This window comes from Struthio camelus, chromosome 1, assembly GCF_040807025.1.
Source record: "Struthio camelus isolate bStrCam1 chromosome 1, bStrCam1.hap1, whole genome shotgun sequence".
Lineage (NCBI taxonomy): Eukaryota > Metazoa > Chordata > Aves > Struthioniformes > Struthionidae > Struthio > Struthio camelus.
The window spans coordinates 15,679,154-15,702,046 of NC_090942.1; the positions used below are offsets into that span (position 1 = coordinate 15,679,154).

Sequence of the window (22,893 nt, forward strand, 5' to 3'; positions counted from 1 at the left end):
CTCCGATTAAATAACCTGGCTGACTATGGGAGGCCGGCCCAACTGATTGCATGGTCCTTTTGGTCTTCAAATCTGTTCAACTATTAGGTAAAAATCAAGTTCAGAGTGGCCTGACATTCTGGCGTGGTATATTTTCATACATATGCTACCTATTGAAAAAATAATTCCATTTCTCAACAACTGCCTTCAAGATCCCTCTCCTCTCTAATTCCCTGTTCTCTGATCCCCTTCATTTTCTCCCTTGGGCCCATTACTTTGTATACCTGAGGATTTATTTTCCAGTTTTTTTTAAAGAGGTTATATAACTTAGCAGGGGTATAAGTTACACACACAAAAATACAGGGTTTCTGAAGAAGCAGGGTTTTTTGTTTCATTTAGTTCCGTAGGCTTTCCTCTAGCAAGCACGGCTTATAACTTCTCATTAAGAACCTGCTTTTATAGCTCCCTCTACTCAGTGAGTATCTCCCAGCTTGAGAAAACACGACTAACAAAACCCAGCAAAACTGGCTGTTCTCTTGATTGCCCTGTTTGAGACATCTCAGCGTTGGCTCGTTTCCAAAAAATGGATGCCTGGTGCTTTCTGAAAAACTGGTTCCCAAATTTTGGGTGGCAGAGGCCCGGTTTCCCGTGAACGCTCAGGTTCGGGCCCATCTGCCACATTTCAGAGGATCGCATACACAGTCGTGAAGCGCGCTGGTGGACAGACATACTGTTCTCTAAAGGAAGGACGTTAAGCAAATTGGCAAGGAGCGAGCGAGAAGAAATCATAGCAACTAGCTGGGTATCATCCACAAATCCGTGCTGTTGAGATGCCCGTGGCACTGCTGCTGTATTTGTTTGCATGTGGGATGAGTTAATTGTGTGGTAAATTCACACATAACCAAACTGTTCTTCACTCTGAATTTTACTTGACTAGATTTGCAGCGCTTCCCTGTTTTGTCTCCAAATGAATGTTTGAGTGCACACGCTTTGCAAATACAAACATTCACGGGAAGAAAAAAAAAAAAATCTATGTTTCTATTTCAAATATCCCCAAAGGTGAAATTTGCTTCCTGGTAGACAGCCAGTCTGAGGCCCCATACAGCACAGGCGTCCTCACAATACAGCTTGAACAGGAGTTACACAATGCACAGACCTGTGCTGGCTGCCTGGGGCCGCAGAGGGGGAGGAATTTCACCCCTGAAGCAAACTTCACTTGTAGCATTTTGGAATGAGTGGTAGGCAAAAAAAGAATTATTCACTGAACAAATGTGTGAATAAGTTTCCACAAAGACCTCATTTGAATTTCTATATCTGTTCATATTATTTACAAAGGGAAATTTGTTAAAGAAACTATTGTTATTTATTCATTACTCAAGGAATAATACTTTTTAAGGCTCAACTTTTCATTAGTGCACCTGTGCATTTTTAATGCAGAATATTATGAAGGAGTCTAGTGTGCAAATAGTATTAGGGATCATTCTTTGAAAGGAAATAAGGCTCATCTGAGATGTCTCAGAAGTTGAGTATGAAGCCTCTCTATCTGTTTGGGGAAATCATGGCTTTAGTGTCTACAGTCACTGTCAGAAAAATCTTGTTCTTTACAATATGCACTTTCTTTCCCGTAGAAAAGAAGAAACCTAAGAAGGAAGTGGTTTTGGTAAGTCCTACCAGCCTCAAGACTAAAAAAAAAGTCCAACTCATCACCCAATATGACTCTAGAACCCCTTTATATGAAAGATGTCTGTTCTCCAAAGACAATATCAAAATAACAACAGAAAAGAAAGGACTGCCCCAAAATGCACAACTCTACTGCTCAAACTGACCTCTCTGGAAGCAACACTGGGGCAGCACTGCTTACCTGCATTTTGGCCCCTTTTCTTCCAAGACCCAAATTCTCCATCATCTCTGGTACCCCGTATGTGGAAGGCCAGAGAGGCCGTGCCTGGAGCAGCGAGAAAGGAGACTCACTGCAGCCAAACAGGGAGGAGGACAACATGCCCCAGCTTCACTAATACCACGGTTACACTGCTGAAGTGCCACTGGCTTCTGCAGTTACTCCCGAGCTGTGGGAGTGTAAGCAGTAACGGTACCCAAGTGTACCCAAGCTGCAAAAAGTTTGGATTGGATAACGTGTTTGCAACAAAATGCCATTCTTATTTCCTCTGCAATAGATGTTTGCTCCCAGATACAGAGCATCTCAGGGCTCCTTCCCTTCTCGAAGGCATAAAGGCTGCAAAGTGCTTTCAAATTGAACTCTCCCTCCCCAGGTTCTTTAGCGAGGGGATTCCCAGGCCTCTTCAGAATGGAGATGACCCTCTTGTGGTTACACATGTGGAGGCATTTAGCATGTCAGACCTTATTACTTCATCTTTGAACATCCAGTAGCAACACTCTACCCCACAAACGGCTTTTGTTGCCAGTTCAGATTAAACTCAGCCTGCAAGAATGCAATATACAGGTCATACAAATCTACCTACAGCCATGCAGGTCAGCATTTCCAAGTCACTGCTCCTTCTTCTTGCTTAACTAATTCACAGAATTCATTTCACATTTTGTCTCTCTTCACAGAAAATGACAAGGCTAAACACTGTCTTTGATGGAGAAGCCAGAGACCCAGGTAATAAAAAGTAATTAACAGCGGATATGAATATTTGGCCTGAAACAAACTAAATTCATTGACTTAAATATGGTTTGACATTTGCTTTTCATATTTCAGGTTTGCTGTTTCCAAGGAGAATGGGAGCTGTATTTCATAGATAGTGAAAATCAAGAGAGTGCCCTAGTAATGTTTTTAATGGTAGAATATACTTAGGTCCCTTGAAAGCATGCATCCAATGGCTAGGATCCAACCGCTCCTCTGGCAAACCTGATTGTCTGGATCTGGTACTGGGGGGTGGGAAAGAAGGGTGGGAAGGAAGGAGGAATTTGCTCCAAGCCTCCTGCTCTTGTGCTGTCATGCTACGTGGTTTCCCCCTTCCCCTGTCTGGGATATAGCCAGCAGACTAATGAAGCCACCAATGTAATGACTCAGTCTCCAAAAGCTCTCCCTGAAAGCACGGCAGGGTGAGTTACTTGCTCCTGCACACGCTCCTCTCTCGTAGCAACGCTGCATCATCTGAGGCTCAGACATCGCTTGCTGAGGAGGACAGGGAAGGCCACTTGCTTTTGGATGCGCATATGGTGGCATCAGCTACCAAACGTGTTACCCCAGAAAGCAGTAACCCTCCAGCTATGTAAACTCTTGAGTTGTGCTTTACCAGCTGGGCAGTTGGGAAGAGCAAAATCAGGGTAAAAGCTGGAAACAACAGGATGGCCCAGGAGGTATAGTGCTGATCCCCTTCCCCACATGGTGGCCACTGCCCTCTGCAGCACAGTTCATTGCACAGAAATGTTTTTTGTCAGGGTGGATCCCTCTTATCTCGGCCCTTGGAGCAGCAGCCCCTGTGGCAATCGCCGTATTGCAGGGATTGCTCTAGCCATGTGGCCTGGCTTTAGGGAGTCCAGCTCTACATCTAGCGGCTACGGGCCCCCAGCAGACAGGGGCTGCCAAATGGGACACTATTGGTTGAAACAGCGCCTCAACAAATAGTTCTGAATCAGTGGGTCTCAAAATTATCCAGAAAAAAGCAGGCTTGTTTCAAGGCTGGGACTCATCTGGCCAAATTTCCACCCAACTGCCTGTACCTTGTGTTTCTTATTATCTGGCTCTGGGCTCTCGAGGGCCTTGAGCTAATAGGAAACACTAGGCACAGGGATTTCAGCAGAATTTAGGCGAATAAATAGGACCTACTGTGCAATTAAGCCTATCCACAAGTCTGGTTGAGGCCAGTCTGGTCCAGGCCTAAGCCCACTTGCTATTTATAAAGAGATTCTGAAGGGATGGGCTCCAAAGTCCTTTTTCCCCTAGGTAATGGCATTTTACAAATATTAGACATGGACATTCCCTGGGCCACTTCAGGAGCTGCTTCCCAGAGTTTTGGCAGGACAGTGGACGGTTTCGTTCCTTCGCAGACCTGACCACACCAGACTAATGGATATCAGGGCCCATCCAAACTGCACCCCAGCATAAGGGCACTTGTGTCAAACAAACATCAAGTTATAACACAACACTGTGGTGTCAGCAGAGAAATGTGTGTTCCCCGCTTCTCCCCTCTTCCCTCCATGGCTCATCCCAAACCCTAGAGGACCAAGTGCTTGTGGTCTGGAGATGAGGTTTAATAACTCCCAGGATATTATCTATCGAACATGATTAGGAGGGCTGGTCAGGAATTGCTTCCTGATCTGGACTGCTTTAACATGCTTGCCTTGTACGTAGTCATAAAAACAATATGCAAAGAGATCCAGTTTCATCTTTAATTGCTCAAATAGCATTACTGTGTCAGAGAACATTAATTCTGATACAAACTATAACATGTAGAACACGTAACTTCTGTTTCTTTCCAGGCCTTAATGGTCTTTTGTTTGTCTCATGTTAATAATGTTTAATTAGAAGAAGTGCCACTATAGCTTCTGATTCTCTGTTGAGAAAGAGGCAGTAATTCAGATTATGAGGCAACCACACTGGATACATACCAATTTGTCCTCCTGTCTCTGGGTAGTAAATGAACTGAAGGAAAAGGTGCTTGTTTTTAGTGTAGAGGTAGAAATTACTTGCAAAATCTGAAGAGGGCCAGAAATATTTCTAATAAGAAAAGGTAACAATGTGCGTTAAACAACCAAAACTTAAGAATATTTTATATAGATGAGGAAGCATGTACTTGCATAAACAGAAAATAGACATGATTTCACTGTATTAATGACTTATCTTTTGAGACAATGTTCACGGCAAGCCTTGAGAAAAGCATGCAGTGCAAATTGTAAACCAATGCATACAGCTAAAATCCTTGGGGAATTCCAGATCTCAGAGCCCTGGGTCACCACACACGACCTAACATGGGCCACAGGATGTCTGTCATATATGGGGCTGCTAGCAAGTGTTGCTCCACCAAGCTGGTAACTCTGCTTGAAGGCACACACGCATACAATGGACTTACCTAGCACAGCCAAGGCAAAAGTTTTGGGACAGCCAGTCATAACAACCAAGGATTATGTATGAGTTTGTTATACTGATCATGCTAGCCCTAGTTTGGATACAGGTATAGGATGAGGTCCTATTTTAAATATTCCTTTTCTTCAGACTGTGAAGCCAGTTTTGTATTGATAGGATGGCATCTCCCTTGAGGGACTGCTATGACTCCCAGGTCCCCCACGCTCGCTGGAGGAAATGAGGCTTTCCCTCTCAGGGCTACCTTCCCAAAGTGATCTGATTTTCCAGGTGCTTTGCATTTCCAGTTTCATCCCCATCCTGAGGAGAACTGTCATGTCTTAATCTGCTAAAGCAAGAATGATTTTAATCAGCTGTGTTTTTTCTCCCTTGCAAGTCACAGGCAAAATGTATGAATTCAATACGCGGTCGGGGGCCCGGAGGTGGAAAGAGACCGAGGAGCCTCTTCAGCTGGCCCCAGTTGTGCAGGTAACATCAAGTGCCACAGAAAATGGCGGTGAAGGGAAAGACAGAGCAGAGACTCCAAGCAAAAAAGAAACTCCAGAGAAGAGGAAAGAGCCAACAGCAGAGAGAAAAACAGCTGCCAAGCCCTCAGAAGGGCAAACAGAAACACCAGGCCAGGATGGGCAGAAGTTAAAGAGGCAGAAAGAGGAGTCTGCGAACCAGGGGTTAACCTCACCAAACGGCCAAGACAAACCACTAACCTCCTCTCCCAGAAAGCATGTTGTATTACCATTAAGCCACCCTTGAAGGATGGTGCATGAGACTGTGAGGAGCCTCCCAAGCAGGCCGCTGCTCCTCCTCTGAAGAGCCAAAGCATCAACGGATGCTGACCAATGCTATTTTCTCTCTATATATCTTAGCTGCGAAACATTAGGAGGCAACTGCTGTGTAAACGGGACCTAAAGGCAGAAACAAGCTGGGTTTAACCTTTGCTACATGCAAATAAGACTGGAGGAGAAGGGAAGGCATCATGGTAGTCAGTGCAGTGATCTAGGATTAGGAACTAGGATAAATGCAGTCCCCCTGCTCCTCTGAGCGCAAAGACAGTTTCTGGATAGTGTGGAAGAGTCAGTAGCTCCTTGAAAAGGGGAGGAAGTGAATGGAGGTGATGAGGAAATGAAACCGGAGTCACAGAAAAAAGTATTAACTGCCCACTCCCCCCCCAGGTTTAGCAGCTGGCAATTTCCTTTTGGAAGGCCTTTCTGGCCCCAGGCTGCTCTAGCCTTTGGCCCGTGCCAGGGCGGCACAGCCGCATCCTCTGGCTGCATTTGGAGAGGCGAGAGGGCTGGGCAGTGTCTGCACGGACACATATTCTCACCAGTGAACGGGTGCCGGGAGCCATGCTGCTCAGAGAGAGAAAGACAAAAGTGAGGTCAAGTTGCTTCTCTTTTCCCTACTGAGCTGGCTGCTAAACAGCAGAAAGGGTGAAATGCCCATTAGAATTGAAAAGTTTGGTGGTAATAGCTAAAAATGTTTTCTTTTCCATCACCGTTTTATTTCAGCCCTTCCTCCCCATCTCTTCTTGCTGCAGAAGTGAACACGGCTTGAAAGCAGTTTTGGATTGGAGAAAATCCACAGTTTGTTAATGATATCTCAGGCTGTCATGTTAATGTTTTCAGCTTACTTATCTTTTGCAGCACTAGCAGCGTTCAATATCTTTACCTTTCCTGATTTCCTCTGGGGTATTTAGAGTTTTGCAGAATCAAGTGGAACACACTCAAAAGAATAATTACAGTAAACACGTGTGGTGAAATAATTTTTTCCACGTGTAAGCATGTATAATGTAAGTGCTGCCTAAGAACCTGATATAAAACAAGCAAACCCTACAAGATTTCAGAAAATTATTTTTATCTGAAGAAAATTAATTATAAATGATGACTTCGTACTCAAAGATGTTTGTGTTTCATTTCTTTCCTGATCACAAAAATTTTTTGGGTGGCAAGGGACTCATTTAAACTAGGTGGTAAGAGAAAACATTTGCTTTAAGCTCAGCAGGGCCAGTAACTTACGGTTTTATCTAATCTGTCAGACTTACCATTTTTTTTCATTCCAGGGGGGACCTGGATAGGGAGACCGGGGGTAATTTCACTGAGGATCCTACGCTTTACTAAGCCATTCTCCATGGTGCTGCGACTCTTCTGCACACTCCAAAGGAGTGGTTTGGCTCAGGAACAACTTCCCTTGCAAGCACCAAATGTCTTCAGTCAAATAACATTTCATTGAGCAATCAGAAACCCAGCCTGTCATGAACAGCACAATCATAAAGATAGGAGAGAGTGATTTATACTCTCTGAACTCGTTATCAGTTTACTGTACCTGCAGTGGTTGTTATAGTGTTGTTTGACCCTTCAGCACCAACAGGGCTAGTCACATATTCAGAGCTCTCACTCACCATTGTTTGCATTGGTTTTCTGTAAATAAAATATATCCAATTTCTATGTAGGTGGCTTTCCAGTGACATAAAGAAGTTCTGTGGTAACTGATAGTACTGTTGTAACTAATCTTTCTATTATTGTGACACAAAGATACGCACAGACACGCCCGGCACCTACAAACTTTAAATCTTTGTCACTTGAAGAAGTCATTTGCATTGTTTTCATGACAGGAAGACAGCACAGGCTTTTAAATTGATGTTGCTGGCCATTTATCTAGTGCTGACTGCTCCACTTCCTGAATTCCTCTCATTCGACTTTCATGATTAAGGCATAATTATTATTATTATTATTATTTTTTAAGCAGACGGCAAAGAGAGGCAGAAATAGGCTGTAGTTTCAGGTAGAAAATCTGGAAAAATAGGGATGAAAATGCATCTCCCTTTACTACTGTTCCTACTGCTAACCTACACAAACCTCCTTCCTTCCCTCCTTTTCAGGAAAAATAAAAAAAGGCATAACGTGGTATCACACCATACCTTGAACATTCATGTAAGCAAACTGCTCTCACTGCCAGTAGCGCTGGTGTCTTAGTCTCCCACAGCTGGCCAACAGCTTTTTTTTTGGTGTGTGCTTTTTCCATTGAGAAGACTCTTGGATGACACAGATCCAGTGTTGAAAACTATCACTAGATGGACTGAGAGCAAGGATTAAGTGCAGGAGCTAAACAATAAAAGCATTTAATTAGTGGAACAATTAACAAAGAGTAAAGAGCTTTTCCATCATTTGAAGACTTCAGAAGTGAAGAATGGCTGCTATATGCTGTTGACGATCAGACTAGATGATGCTGACAGGCTCTCCAGTCTTTAAAAACCCTATTAATCTCCGTGCATATAGGTACAAGGTGCAAATTTTGGTGCCACTTATTTTTGAATGATGGCTCTGATGAGCTGAGACTACAAGAGGAAGAAAGGGATCTCATGGTTCAAATAGGGTGGCTGAGGGCAACAGTTTCTGACCTCCAGCTGCCTGTTACATGTTATGCATTGCTTTTATCCAAAACCTACAAAAATCAACGCAGGTTTTGCCATTGATTTCCATAGCTTTTGATTTCTGTGTCTCTATTTGCTGGATGTCTCTGAAGTGCTTTCAGACTTTGGATTAAAGTTGCTATGAAAGTTTCAAGAGTGAATACGAGAGAGTGCAGATCACTTTTCCTGGCTGGGTCTAGTCTCCCCAGGAGTTTTCCTGTGATCATCTTGGTATTTTTTTAGTGCTTTTCTCCGAAACGAATGCACTTAATGCATAAATGTGTTGTTTTCATGTTCGTTTTATAAATAATATTTGCAATAAGCATCATAAATCTCAGCCTGCTCCTGGCCACGTAACTTTATTTTTATTAAGGAATGTAAAAGTACTGATACTGTATTTGTTCATGGTTTCTGTAAAGCACATCTAACCATATTCATCTGCTCTGAGGTCACCTTTGGATTTCAAAATGTGTCACTTATTTGCAGGTAATAAAAATCAAAACACAATATTCAAGAAATAACACAATAACCCCCACCCTTCCCCACATTATCCGCCTTTACCTTACATAATCAAAACCAGACAAAACCTGAGGTATTTTTATGCTGGTTATTCTGAACTGCCTATTAAATCAAAATATGTAGATCTTTTTTGCCAAAAAGCCAGACTTTTTAGCATTTGATAGTCAGTAAAATCTTCCAAAGAGCAGGAGACAGAGTGGTTAGAGCACGTGCCAGGTTGTTTAAACCTGTTCTGTTTGTTGACCTATCACTGGCTTTATCATGGCAGTTAAGTCACTGAAGGATGGATCTGGCAAGGAAGCTACATCCAGTAAGGGCTCTGGCACCTGGGCATTAGGAGTTGCAACACTCACCAGGAAGGTTCCTGGAGCAAAATCCTGCCCTAGAGGCCCGCTCTTTGCCAGGCCTGGGGCTGGGGCGTCAGGTACCAATAACAGCATGCAAACTACCAGCACACTGACCAAAAAGCTTGCAGAGCTTGCATCTAGGAGATTAACCCCTGAAAATTTACTTCCCCAAGGAGCTTAGACACCTCACTCTCTGCTATCTTCAGATGCTAGGACTGTGATCCTAACACCAACAAGTCTTTCTGAAGAGCTCTCTTATTTTCAGAAAAGAGCTGGAAACTGTCTACTGGGCAGAGCACCTGGCTGAGAAGGGCTGTCAGGTTGCGCTGAGTGCCCGGAGTGGGGAAATACAGTGTTGGGGACAAAGCTTGGGGTGTGCGACACTGCTTCTCAGGCAAACATCCCCAGTCACAGGGTTTTAGGACCACATTCTCCCTTGTGTTTTCCTCTCCTAGGCTTTGTCAATGCTTTCCTACACATGAGAATGGTTTCAGCTGCAGAGATGGAGAATGTCTGCCCAGGAGTCTGCCACTTCACAACTGGTCGGTCATTACAAGCAGGAGATGGGTCTTGGGCCTCCTCAGACAACAGTGGCATTGCTCATTCTCCTGGGCAAAGAATCTAGCTACTAAGTTATTTCATGAGGCCTGGATTGTAATGTCACAATGCAAATAACATTTTAACAGCAAGCAGCCACAACTGCATTTCACATGCGCCCCAGGCCTGGCTGTGTTTGTCAGTTGTCTGAGATCCCCAAACAAATTAGACCCTTTGCAAGGCTCCAGCTGAAAGAGGCTAACGTCTGGGACCTTGTCCAGCTGCAGCATGGACCTTGCACCTGCTAGGCTTCACCTGCACATGCCTATGTCTGAGCTAGTCATCGCAAGCTCCCTGTGTCGTCGGTGGGGAGAAAAAAGGCTCTTTCGGTGTGACTTATACCATTGCCAAGCAGATCTCTGTTTATAATAGGTCAGATGAAGTGGGCCCTAAAGCATCTCTTTCTGGCTGACTAGATCAGACATCAATGCCTATGCACTAGACATGTAAAGTGTAAAGTTAGATCAGAGAAATCTCAACCCAAGTTGCTCAGATGAGGGCCAGTTGGTGCTGCTGCACCAGGTGCCCGAGGAAGTTCAAAATCAGCAGGCAACTGAATATGGAAGTAAGCCCAGCTCACTTGTTCAGATCACACTAAGGTATTCAGGCACCTCTGCTCTGTTGGCCCTCCGAGATCCACAGGGTGCTTTCTGGGATCTGCCTTTGGGGTCATTCAGCATCTGTAAAGATGTAATGAGATGAGCTTCGGAGCAGCCAGGTAGAAGATGGGCCTGGCTGAGAGACCTAGGAAGATAAATACGAGCTGCAGTGAGTTTTGGCAGCAAACTCCATACTGCTGAGTGAAAGATGCACTTGAAAACAAAACAGATCTTATTCTCAGTATTGTTCAAGGATGCCACTGCTCTGTAGTTCTCTGATGCTAAAATCCAGCTGCTGCAGGTTAACAGACCCACTGGGAACTGACTTTGAGTCAAGGTCCTCAGTTAAGCTCCTGGGTGTGAAGAACACAAATAGCGAGTGATATGGGGAAAGCAAGACTCAGTCCAGATACAGAATCTTGCCCGATTTTTGATTCTTTCCAATAGATTAGCTGGGGGTGCTCAGACAGTTGTTACATATGCTGTGCCACAACTGCCAAATCTCCAGCTGCCAAAGTGGGTGGGTCTGGGACAACCCGGATAAAGTAAAACCATGGACACTGTTACGGCTTCTGTGCTGCCACCGACCACAAGAGCACCAGAGCTGTGTTTGTGCAGGACCTGCGTGGATGAGCCCGGCTGAGTGCAGCACAGCCTGCACTCGGGAGCGCTGCACACTCATTGCCCTCCTTAGCACTGCCATGCTACATGACCCACATGGCCCAGGGAGGCTTTGTGGGCTCCTGCCCTACAACACATGTGGCACAGCTGGCGGGCCTGCGAGCTGCTGAGGTCCACACACATCTCTCCCATTCTGTAATTACTAAAATCAATTGCGAAGAAGAGGTTTTCTCCCCATCTGGTCAGGGACTAGCAGGCTCAAGTCCCTCACCAGGGCCTCTGGGCGCTGCTGACAGGCAAATATAGCATGATAGAAGGGAGGCAGGCTAGTATCATCATGCTTTCCAGATGGAGAAAGTGAGGCACAGGGTTCTTTGGCAGAAGCAGAATTGCCGTGTACGGAGATGTATCCGGCTCGGCATTACTCTCACTCGCGTGGGTCACTGCTAGCAGAGCTGTGGCAGCCCAGGAGCGCCTCGCAGCGCTTCGTCAGCGTTCAATGCTGCCGTAGCATCGCTGTGCCTGGAACCGGGGCAGGCGCCTTACAGCGAGCCGAAGTACAGCCGCACAGCGCTGCAGCCACACCTTAAAGACCCTTGCCAGAGAGACGGCTGTCTTTCACGGCTCACATCTTTCCCCTCACTGCCCTCCTTCCCCCATGACTTTGGCCTCTCGGGATATGTTTTGCTCTTACACAGACAAACAGTAATTTCAAGGAACTGTTTCCCCCATTGGCTTTTCATTCAGCAGCTGTATGATGGCCTTAGCCATCCCTGACCAGGGCTCAGCACCCCCCAGGCTGGGCGACTTGTAGCAGCACCCCAACGGCAGGATTGGGCCCTCCAGCAGCATCTCACCACTCGCTTCCCCACGCACTTCGAAGGCCGCGTGTCGGGTTGAGGCTGCAAGAGACTGACAGCTCTGCGCCAGCCCAGAGCGGCAAAGCTCCTTAACCGAAAAGCGAGAGGAGGGCAACTGGGGGGAGCTCGGGCAGCCCGTAAGCGCTGCAGCGGCATCACCCTGTGAGTGGCCACGTCAGGCTCAGTCGCCTTCACGGCCCCGAGGAGCAGCAAACCCCTCGCCTCCGAGCCGCTCCACACCGCAGAAAGCGCCGCAGCAGGCCAGGCCGCTGGGGGATCGGCGGGGCTGGGACTGGGGACCTGCCGGGCGGCCACGGACAGAGCCCCGGTGTCGCGAGGGCAGCAGGGCCTGGGGTGGCCCCGGCAGCCCCGCGGCGCCCCACGGGGAGACCGCCGGGCCTCGAGGGGCAGCTCCCGCTGCCTCAGGTTTTCGTGGAACAACACTGACCCCCGGTGGTTTGAGACGCTGGTGAGGTAGGAAACCGGGCCAAGAGATTTTTTTTCCATATGGAAGGAAACTGCATAAAAGCAAAATTATATATGGAGCAATTGTGTGCAGCATGACACTTCCTCTGGAAGGCAGCCAGCCAAAAGAGGAGGAGGCAGAGGTGTACTGGGGCTTGGGAAAGAGGACAAAGAAAGAAGGAACGAGCAAGTCTGAGAAAAACAGCATAAGAGGGACTTAGGCACCAAACCAGTGTAGACTTCTCCGTAAAGAGCTGATTGCACCACACGATTTATTTTATTGTGGAGCACACTGAGTCATTTCTGGAACAACAAAGTGTTTTATTTTCTGCTGAGCTTTTACCTTCACCAGACTTAACTTAACCCCTTCCTCAATGTTTATATATGCTACAGGATGGATACTCCTGCACTTCATCAACTGTGCAGACTAGGCACAAGTGTCAGGCTGGTAAGGAAGCTCCAAAGTTTCTCTGCACAGGCATGCCCAGCAAATTGAGAAAACATGAATGAGGAATCAGACCCGATCTATTTTCATGCTGAATTCCTTGACCACTCCTCCCTACAACATCCAGCCTGACCAGGTCTTCCTACTTCATGCAGACAGTGTAACCACACCGATATCAACACAGGAGGCTGGGCTTTCTCCATATCTCCACTGACCATCAGCAGCCAGTGCCAACTGTATAACGCACTTGCTCAGGAACTGCCTTAAAGACTTCAGGGCATGCGGCCTGTGGCAGAAACACATGTGACATCAGACATACCCCAAACTTTCATTAAAAAAACAGCAGTTCAGAAGCTCAGAAAAATGAAAGAGTTCAACGGGATCAAAATGGGCTGCAGTTTCTGCCAGTGGCCTTCTGTCAGACAAGCTTTTCTATTCCCTGCACCACCAGAAAGACTGCAGTATTCACTTGTTATCAAAGATTGAAGGGCAAGGACTGAAATTTAGATATGCAACATCACCTAGCCAGCTGCTACCCAGCTCTGAAAGCATCTGAAGACTTTTGAGACCTAGGTTTGTCAAACAGTCCCACCCAAAGTTCCCCAGATATTTAATTTTACACCTCCAAACCTGCCCGGAAAGATCAAAGTCCTAACAAAGTTGAACAGCAACATGTCAAGCTAACACCTAAGCCTCAGTGAGGAATTTCACCAACTACTTTGCTGGAAGCCAGGAGGCGTTTTTTGTTACACCTACCCACTGGCTCTGGAGGGGACAAGAGGGAAAGGGAAAGCAAGCAGACCCTCATAATCTCTGGCTATCTGCACTGGGTGGATGGTCTCGAGGACAGCTGATAGCTAATCCGCTTTAACATATCCTCCAAACTAACCAGTGCGTATGACCAGAAAAGCTGCAGCTGGTACCTTGATACCCTTTCATCCCCTCTTCCCATCATTGTCTTGCTTCTCTTGAGGAAGCCAGCTCAGTAAATCAACAAGGAACTAAAGTAACACAAGTTTCAGTCCAGTATTTCAGTGCTGTTCTGACGGATAAGTCAGGACAAAGATGGATGCACCCAAGGACTTTCTCACGCGTAGCCAGGGCTGAATCAACACGGTGCTGCTACTTGCTCCTGAAAGATCCTCCCTCATCACTGGACTGGAAGCTTTTTCTCAGAGTTAGAAGAGCATGAACTTACCCACTTAGCAAAATAGAGCAGTAGCCAGCCACAGGGTGTCTCCAGCAAGAACTCAGAGGTAATCGCTTCTGCAGGCTCTCCTTGCGTGGAAGATTCTCTCTCCTTTCATCTTTGCCCACTGTCGGTCAGCATGTGTAAGCTCAGCTGAATGGCACCCCAGGAGGTTGATCCTCAGGGGCCTGATCTTTCACAGTCCTGCCCGTTCTGGGGGCACCAACACTGACCCATAGCAGATGTAAACTCTCACTCCAGACTGAAGGCCTATTGCACTTGCTGTTCACAGCACATGGGAGAATAGGATCATGGCCTCTCGAAGAAGAAACTAGAAATCCACCATGTTTCCAGCAGCCCTGCTCTATTTTGAACAAGGTTGCAAGCTCTGAAGTGCCCACGTCGGCCACTCCAACAACAACAAAGAACTCAAGGCAGTTGCAATGAATTTGTGCATTGGTTTTAACAATCACCCCAAATCTTGGGGTCTTTAACAAGACCCCAAATCTTGGCTCATATTTGTGTTTCTCCTAACAGATGAGTGGAAATAACTTGGTAGGGGGTCTCAATAGCAACTGCTTTTCCAGGGGATTTCTTGCTGGAGCTCTCATTGCCTTGTCAGTAGCTTCAAGAGGTTGGAGCAAAGGACATGGGACCACTAGGGCTCCGGTTAGGCCAGAGCCTGCTGTGCAGAGGAATAAAATATGTTCCTCTTTGCCTTCTCATGCTTTGCCTTGGACCCACCCTTTGTTAGAAAGATAGGGAAAAGTCAAAAAATGGCAATATTGGGCTCATCTAGTGTAATCTAGCCAGGAACTGTGTTGGCATTTAATCAGTAAGATTCAAAACGAAATCATTTCATTGACTAAGAGCTTCCAGGGGCTCAGGAAAAGATCAGAATATGGGCCATCTGGCTTTTTGATTTGGCAGTGCATTTCTCAAACTTATGTCCTGACCTACCTTCATTTTACAGATGCTCTTCACGGAAGCGAGTGCAAACCTCAGAGGCTCCTGTGCCTGCCAGTCCTTTCTCATTACTTGTGACGCACAGTTTCTGTGGAAACTAATGCTAAAAATAACCACCCTGATCTATCCTGGCACATGCCGGATTCTTCTCTAACTGTAACTGCTTGGTCTACCCGTGTTTACAAACATCTGGAAAGAGACCCTATCAGTACCACGCCCATTTGTGCAGCCTCTGAGTCCTAGCCAGGGGTATTCCTAGTACAAAATCTGGGTTTATTGCTTGAACTCTGTCTTGAAAATGCCTTGTACATCATAGTCACTATTGAGAACATACGATGACTTTGCATTGAGCTCTGAATTGCTTCAGTTTGAAGGACCTTCTCACTGCTCTTCTGCTTTGGATCCATTATTAGCACAGTGTTTCCTTTTCTCCTCTCCTCTGCTTTCTGTCAGGGATCTCTTCTTTGCTGGCCAGGTCAGCTAACATCAAAGTGATTCATTCAGTTTAATTGCAGGCTGCTTCTATGGCGTAGACTTGACTTGTTCCAAAAATGCTACAGAGAGCTCTGTGCCACTAAATAGCTCAAAGACAATGCTTACCCCCTTGAACTAGAGTGAAGGGATCTTGAGGTACAATTTTCCGAGAAGCTGGTATGTGAGAATTACACAATTTGGAGCTGAAAGTTTTATAGCCTCTTTTTACTGTGTTCAGACTAGGACATCGCATGGCACCAAATTTGTTTTTGTTGTTGTTGGGTTTTTTGTTTTGTTTTTTTAAGCTAGCTGTCATGTGCCCTTTGCTCAACACAGAAGCTTTAGGTCCTGCCCTGCAGGCAGTGATCTCAACAGGCTATTAATGCCACTCAAATCCAGCTAACTGATCCAGCTGAAGATCTGGTGTAGGCAGGAGAATCAGCAAACAACACCTCCTCTCCTGCCAACACCTCTCAGCTTATAGGCACCTCTCTGTGAAAAGAAGGATGTGTCATTTCAGCCCATAGGGCAAGGGGTGATACAGAATGTGTTCTCTAGCTAGTGCAGAGCTTATGAAACAAAACCTGAAGATAAACTTCCTGTATTAGTGGGACTGTTCTGGAAAGCAGCTAAAACACTTTGTACTGATAGAGCCAGTGTAAAAGCAGAGCACCAACTGCTTTGATCTGAAAATTGTGTTCTAAAAGAACTTACCAAGGAACTTAAAGCAAACTTGTGTTTAGAAAAGGAGTACTATCTAGCATCTCAAAAATATAATAAGGAAATACAACTTTTTCAATTCATAAAAAGAGAAACTGCAGAAGCAGAAAATTGCAGAAGGAAGTACCAGGATTAACATGCATAGTGCAGTGATTCACCCTAGAGCAAGGGAGAGCTCCAAATGAACCTGATCATATTAAATGTGAAGCTAAAATTAGATGCTTGCAAAAGCAAATTGGGATGCAAAAATTACAAATAGCTGCTATATCTGCAGAAGGTGAGGGAGAATTATATTGGAAGCCACCAGAAGATGATGATTTGGGGGATGATATGTATGAACAGGAAAAGAAAAAGGAGTAAGGGACAGCAGCATATACAAAACTAGTAGGTTATCATCCCAAGGGCAGGGAGATGTGGCAGGTCAAACTATTATTGTTGTTTTAATACAAGAAATGACTCCAGGGGATTTGAGATAGATAGCTTGCATCTTGGGATCTTGAAAGAAAGCACGATTGTGCATTGTAACATGATACTTTTAGAAACTACTTCAAACTTTGAATTAAGTTGAAATGAAGTAGGTAAATTGATTAGCGCTTGTGCTACACCAGCTTTTACTCAGATCAATCTACAGCCTCCTCGATGAGTGCATTAAGCCAAATTGTCTAGCAGATAGGTAAGGAAAAAAATGCAACTGGTAGCACTAACGTTAATCCATAAGCTGAGAAAGATAGAGAGCATTCTGTGAACAAATGGACAGTTGCTCATACGTTGCCAGGACGTAACATCAAGTGCCAACCGCCCATTCCTGGTGGAGCACGGCTAGCTGTGGCTCTCCTGGCAGCAGCGACAATGAATCAGGTTCCTTGAACAGGAGTACAAGAAGTAGCTGCCCAAATGCATGCCCACTACTCACAGCGAATGCTCCATCTTCCACTGCTAGCAGTAGGAGGAGTGCAAGCAGACAGAGCTCTTACGACTTCACTGCACACCACAAAATACTGCTCAGCTCTAGACAAATATAAGCTACTACCACTGCCAGCCTGTCAATTTGCATTTCAGCAGCCTGGCTCTAGTTTGTGTTTGAGGAGGGGCTAGATTCACTAGTTGCGGTGATAGCGGCTGTAGGGATGCAGATCCAGTGACTCCATTCAGCACTTTCTGCACTGGCTACTAGAGACCTGACATTGCCAAGTGTCACTTGAACTTGAGCTCCTGGGGCTTTTTTTGCAGCATGGTGACAAAGTTCGTAGTCAGCAGTTCACAGACACCATGCTAGGTCTGGCATTACTTCAAGCCCCAGCCACTCTTCTGGGAATTACTGCATGCAGTAAGTACATTTCTCAGCCAGGCCTGACTCTCAGATCACTGGTCATGGCACCATAAACAAGTGATTCAGATCCTTAAACATCTCCAAGTGCTGATGAGATTCTACTCTCCACAAAGGAGTTCCCTATTAGTATCCTATACCCACCCCTCAGCTTGTTTCCTTCTTTGCCACCCTCCAGTCTTTATTTCTGCTATGGGTTTCAGAGCACAGTTCTCCTCTCTAGCATCGCACTGTGCACCATTCCTCATTTCCCTTGCTGGAGCTGCCTAACTATAGCTTCCTACTAGAAGAATTCACACAGGGAAGTTGGAGAGGGGAGAAGAACAAGAGGATTTTTATGAGCTTGCTCCACTGATGGCTGCAAGAGATTGTTGTCAGTAGAGGATACCTTACCTGTAGGGCTCTGGCAGATTTCCAGGCCCTTTGTTCCCTCAGTGGTGAAGCACAGTGCATCATCTGTTAGCCATGGCAATTCTTGTGCAGTCAAGATAAATGGTAAATCAGTCAGCACTCCTCCTCCTCTACCCCCCATGCTTCCCTCACGAGTAAATAAGACACCAAGCATTTCAGTACTGCCAGCATGAACGTGATTCAAAGGCAAAGACTTCCCAACGCTTTGTGGTGTAAATGAGACCAGCAGCTCCTGCAGCATGATGCTTTCCATTTCATCTCAGCTGCAGGACTTCAGCAGGCATCAAAGCTGGTAGTGCTCTGCATCAGTTCCTCCCCCTTGCAAAGGGAAACAAATCTTATCCTAGTGAATCAGAAGGGGATATGTGGCTGTTTTTCCTTTTTAAAAATCTTGCTTGCTGTAGACTGCATGTCATTGTCACATTAGCTTGCAGAGCAAGGATGATATTAATATTTAGCTGCGTGGAACATTCCATATACTACAGCCAACTAATTTCTTCAAAACATAAATCTGTATCTGTTAATTGTTGTATCCTTCCTCTGACTAGCAGCAAGTAAAAGATCATTTATCACTTCAGGAAAAAGCACATTTTACAACGGCTGCACATTACTTTGAGAGCAAGACATAAACAAATACAACCAGGCCGTACGCTGTTTGGTAACAAAGTGTTCTTGACAAGGTCTGTTTACTAGCTAAGGTTGAAGCTACCTGTTTCCCTTAGCCCATACATTTATGGTTGGATTGTACGCGTTTCAGAAACAACCTCTGCATTTTGCCAGCTGTAGCCCTGTCTGCCACATTTTGTCTCTCTGCCTTCTGAAGGGAAGTGCTCTGGGCATGGCACATGCTTATTTCATCTATGAAAAAAATGAATGAGAAGTTCCTATTCTCAGCAGCACTGAAACAGTTGCTTTGCAAAAGCATTATGGAATGAGTGCATGTTAAATTTAAAGCTTTTGTTGAAAGACGCTATTGCAGTATGCTAAGTCTTTCAACTTACTTTCACTTATGGCTAGTTCTAAACATCAGTGAAGCTTATACTGATCTAATCCATTCCTGCTTCCATATGTGCAAAGGTGCATACAATTACCATTTTATAACTGCAAGCCATCCCATCAACTAACAGGGCTATCTGTGATAATAGGCAGTGTGCTTCAGTTGGTAGATATGCATATATTAGATATATAGGAACACAGTTCTGTCAAAAAAAGTATAGGTTAATAAAAATGCTTTATGTATATCATATACAACCTTCAAACTCAAAAGAACTACAGGGCTGAAGAGTTTAATTTATAGTTAACAGATTTTATAAATTTTCTCTTAGGCAATAAGAAAAATTCATAGAGATTTCAGATTTGTGATGAAGTATTATTTTAAATAAGTACACACAACAATACAAATAAAGCCAGTATCAGAAAAGAGATTATTTAGAGAAGGCATCTCTGCAAAGTGACATAGTTCAACCCTTTGCTCAAAGCATAATAAACTTTGATCAGGTGACAAATATACATTTGCTACAGGCCTAGTTTTAAAAGTCACAGAATGGTTTAGGTTGGAAGGGACCTCTGGAGATCATCTAGTCCAACCTCCCTGCTCAAGCAGGGACCTCTAGAGCATATTGCCCAGGATCACATCCAGACGGCTTTTGAATATCTCCAGGGAAGGAGACTCCACAGCCTCTCTGGGCAGCCTGTGCCAGTGCTCTGTCACCCTCACAGTGAAGAAGTTTTTTCTCAGGGTCAGATGGAACTTCCTGTGGTTCAGTTTGTGCCCATTGCCTCTTGTCCTGTCGCTGGGCACCACGGAGAAGAGATTGGCCTCATCCTCTTGACACCCTCCCTTCAGATACTTGTACACGTTGATCAGGTCCCCTCTCAGTCTTCTCCAGACTGAACAGGCCCGGCTCTCTCAGCCTTCCTTCATAGGAGAGATGCTCCAGTCCCCTCATCATCTTTGTCGCCCTCCGCTGGACTCGCTCCAGCAGTGCCATGTCTCTCTTGTCCTGGGGAGCCCAGAACTAGACACAGTACTCCAGATGTGGCCTCACCAGGGCTGAGGAGAGGGGCAGGATCACCTCCCTCGACCTGCTGGCAACGCTCTGCCTAATGCAGCCCAGGATCCCACTGGCCTTCTTGGCCTCAAGGGCACACTGCTGCCTCATGATCAACTTGTTGTCCACCAGGACTCCTAGATCCTTCTCTGCAGAGCTGCTTTCCAGCTGGTCAGCCCCCAGCCTATCCTGATGCATGGGGTTATTCCTCCCCAGGTGCAGGACCCTGCACTTGCCTTTGTTGAATTTCAGGAGGTTCCTCTCTGACCATCTCTTCAGCCTGTCCAGGTCTCGCTGAAGGGCAGGCAGCACAGCCCTCTGGTGTGTCAGCCACTCCTCCCAGTTTTGTATCATCTGCAAACTTGCTGAGGGTGCACTCTGTCCCTTCATCCAGGTCATTCATTGATGAATGCATTGAACAAGACTGGACCCAGGACTGACCTCTGGTGGACACTGCTAGCTACAGGCCTCCAACTAGGCTCTGCGTCACTGACCACAACCCTCTGAGCTATGCCATCCAGCCAGTTCTCAGTCCCCCTCACTGACCACTCATCTAGCCCACACTTCCTGAGCTTACCTAGGAGGATGGGATGGGAGACAGTGTCCAAAGCCTTGCTGAAGTCCAGGTAGACAACATCCACTGCTCTCCCCTCATCTACCCAGCCAGTTGTCCCATTGTAGAAGGCTATCAGATTGGTCAAGCATGATTTCCCCTTGGTGAATCCATGCTGACTACTCCTGATCACCTTCTTGTCCTCCACATGCTTAGTGAGGACCTCCAGGAGGAGCTGTTCCATCACCTTGCCAGGGATGGAGGGGAGGCTGACAGGCCTGTAGTTTCCTGGCTCCTCCTTCTTGCCCTTTTTGAAGACTGGGGTGACACTGGCTTTCTTCCAGTCCTCAGGCACCTCTCCTGATTGCCAGGACCTTTCCAAGATGGAGAGTGGCCTAGCAATAACATCTGCCAGCTCTCTCAGCACTCGCAGGTGCATCCCATGGGGGCCCATGGATTTGTGGATGTTGAGTTTGCACAAATGATCTCTAACCTGGTCCTCCTCGACCAAGGGAGGGACTTCCTTTCTCCAGACCTTCTCCCTGGTCTCCAGGGTCAGGAATTCCTGAGGGCTGGCCTTAGCAGTGAAGACTGAAGCAAAGGCAGCATTCAATAACTCTGCCTTCTCTATAGCCTTTGTTACCAGGGCACCCGCCCCATTCAGCAGCGGGCCCACATTTTCCCTAGTCTTCCTTTTGCTATTGATGTATTTGAAGAAGCCTTTCTTGCTGTCCTTGACATCCCTTGCCAGATTTCATTCCAAGGGGGCCTTAGCCTTCCTTGTCGCATCCCTGCGCACTCTGACAACGTCCCTGTATTCCTCCCAAGTGGCCTGTCCCCTTTTCCACATTCTGTAGACTTCCTTCTTCTGTTGGGAGTTTTGCTAGCAGTTCCTTGCTCATCCATGCAGGTCTCCTGCCTGCTTTGCTGGATTTCTTACTCCGAGGGATGCACTGCTCTTGAGCCTGGAGGAGGTGACGCTTGAATATTAACCAGCTTTCTTGGACCCCTCTTCCTTCTAGGGCCCTACCCCATGAGATTCCCCTAAGTAGGTCCCTGAAGAGGCCAAAGTTAGCTCTCCTGAAGTCCACCTGATAAAATTACCAAAAGGCCAAAATGTTGGTCTTCATGATAACGTTGTACAGGTACTCCTATCTTGGTGAACCAAGATCATATAGGATGTACTATTTTATCTCAGGTGCCTTTCATTCCACTAGGAAAATAATATTTGAGAAGGCTGAGTAGTTTTAACTCCCCTCCCTCACCCCCTAAAAATGAAGAAATAAGTGCCCTATATGCAATTACAGAGTAATCCAACTTTTCTGTATCCATCTTTTCTCAACTATATGTAGTGATATAGACCTAAAAGTTACAAAGCAAGTCATTAGTGACAACTGCCAATCCAGGGCAGTTAGATAATAAATGAACACTGTTCAAGAATGAAGATTTAAAGTTTAAAGCTAGTACTTTGAACTCATGCAATTGTTGAGGCGAGAAAGGGCTTTCAGTCATAGGTGGCAGGAGGTCCTGAGAGCCAGAAGAACAGCTAACATAAGAACACTTCAAAATAATGCCTTATTAGTATTTATGATCAAATATCTGCTTCAGTACTTGAAATCTTGATAAAAGCTTCAGTCTCTATATTAGTGAACACCAAAGCACCTTAATTTCTATACACATTGCCTTTCCACAAAATTCATGCTGTATTTATAGCTCACTAAAATTTTTCTGAGTATGGCCAGGTAGTAGAGATCAGGCTCCTCTTTTATCATCAAAGTTTCCAATAAAGCTTCAAGGCCCAATTCAGATCGCCAAAGAGACAGAAAAACCCACCCAGCAAACAGTAGTTTCCTGATGGTTTAAGACAAAAGTGCCAACAGCATGGAACTACTGACAGAATGCACACATCCTGGACAATTTACAATCTACCCAAGTGGGGCTGCAGAGATAGCTGGGACATTCTATGTGCTAACACCAATCACCAACAGCTTGAAGACCCCCAAGGGTGAAGCTAAGACATACTTTATATCCAAAATGGCTGATGAAACAGCTAAAGCCTCATGCTTTTGACCACAGTTTCTGCAGAACAGCTTGCACTGGACCCAGTCCTAAACATCACTCCTGGAGCTGGCGGCAGCCAAGAGCATTCAGCTAAGATCAGAGCTGCAGAGACAAGCAAGACTTCCCAAAATAGGATAGGCCATTGTTACTATCTAAGAAAAAAAACGTAAGTGATTTGTTTCATATCTCACTTCTGAGGACAATATTTGTAATGAAAGGGGTACTGTCCCCTCAAAAGCCTATGCTCCAGTCTGTT

General features: G+C 45.7%; 1 protein-coding gene across 1 annotated transcript in view; it reads left to right on the forward strand.

The window, feature by feature from the left end:
• The window catches only part of CDHR3 (cadherin related family member 3), a 64,419-nt gene extending 55,631 nt beyond the window's left edge, over positions 1-8,788 (forward strand). The window contains exons 21-23 of the mRNA XM_068930284.1: positions 1,608-1,639; positions 2,551-2,599; positions 5,403-8,788. Coding sequence (XP_068786385.1) covers positions 1,608-1,639; positions 2,551-2,599; positions 5,403-5,776 — 455 coding nt within the window. The 3' untranslated portion in view covers positions 5,777-8,788. The remainder of the gene's footprint in view (positions 1-1,607; positions 1,640-2,550; positions 2,600-5,402) is intronic.
• Positions 8,789-22,893: the final 14,105 nt, after the last annotated feature.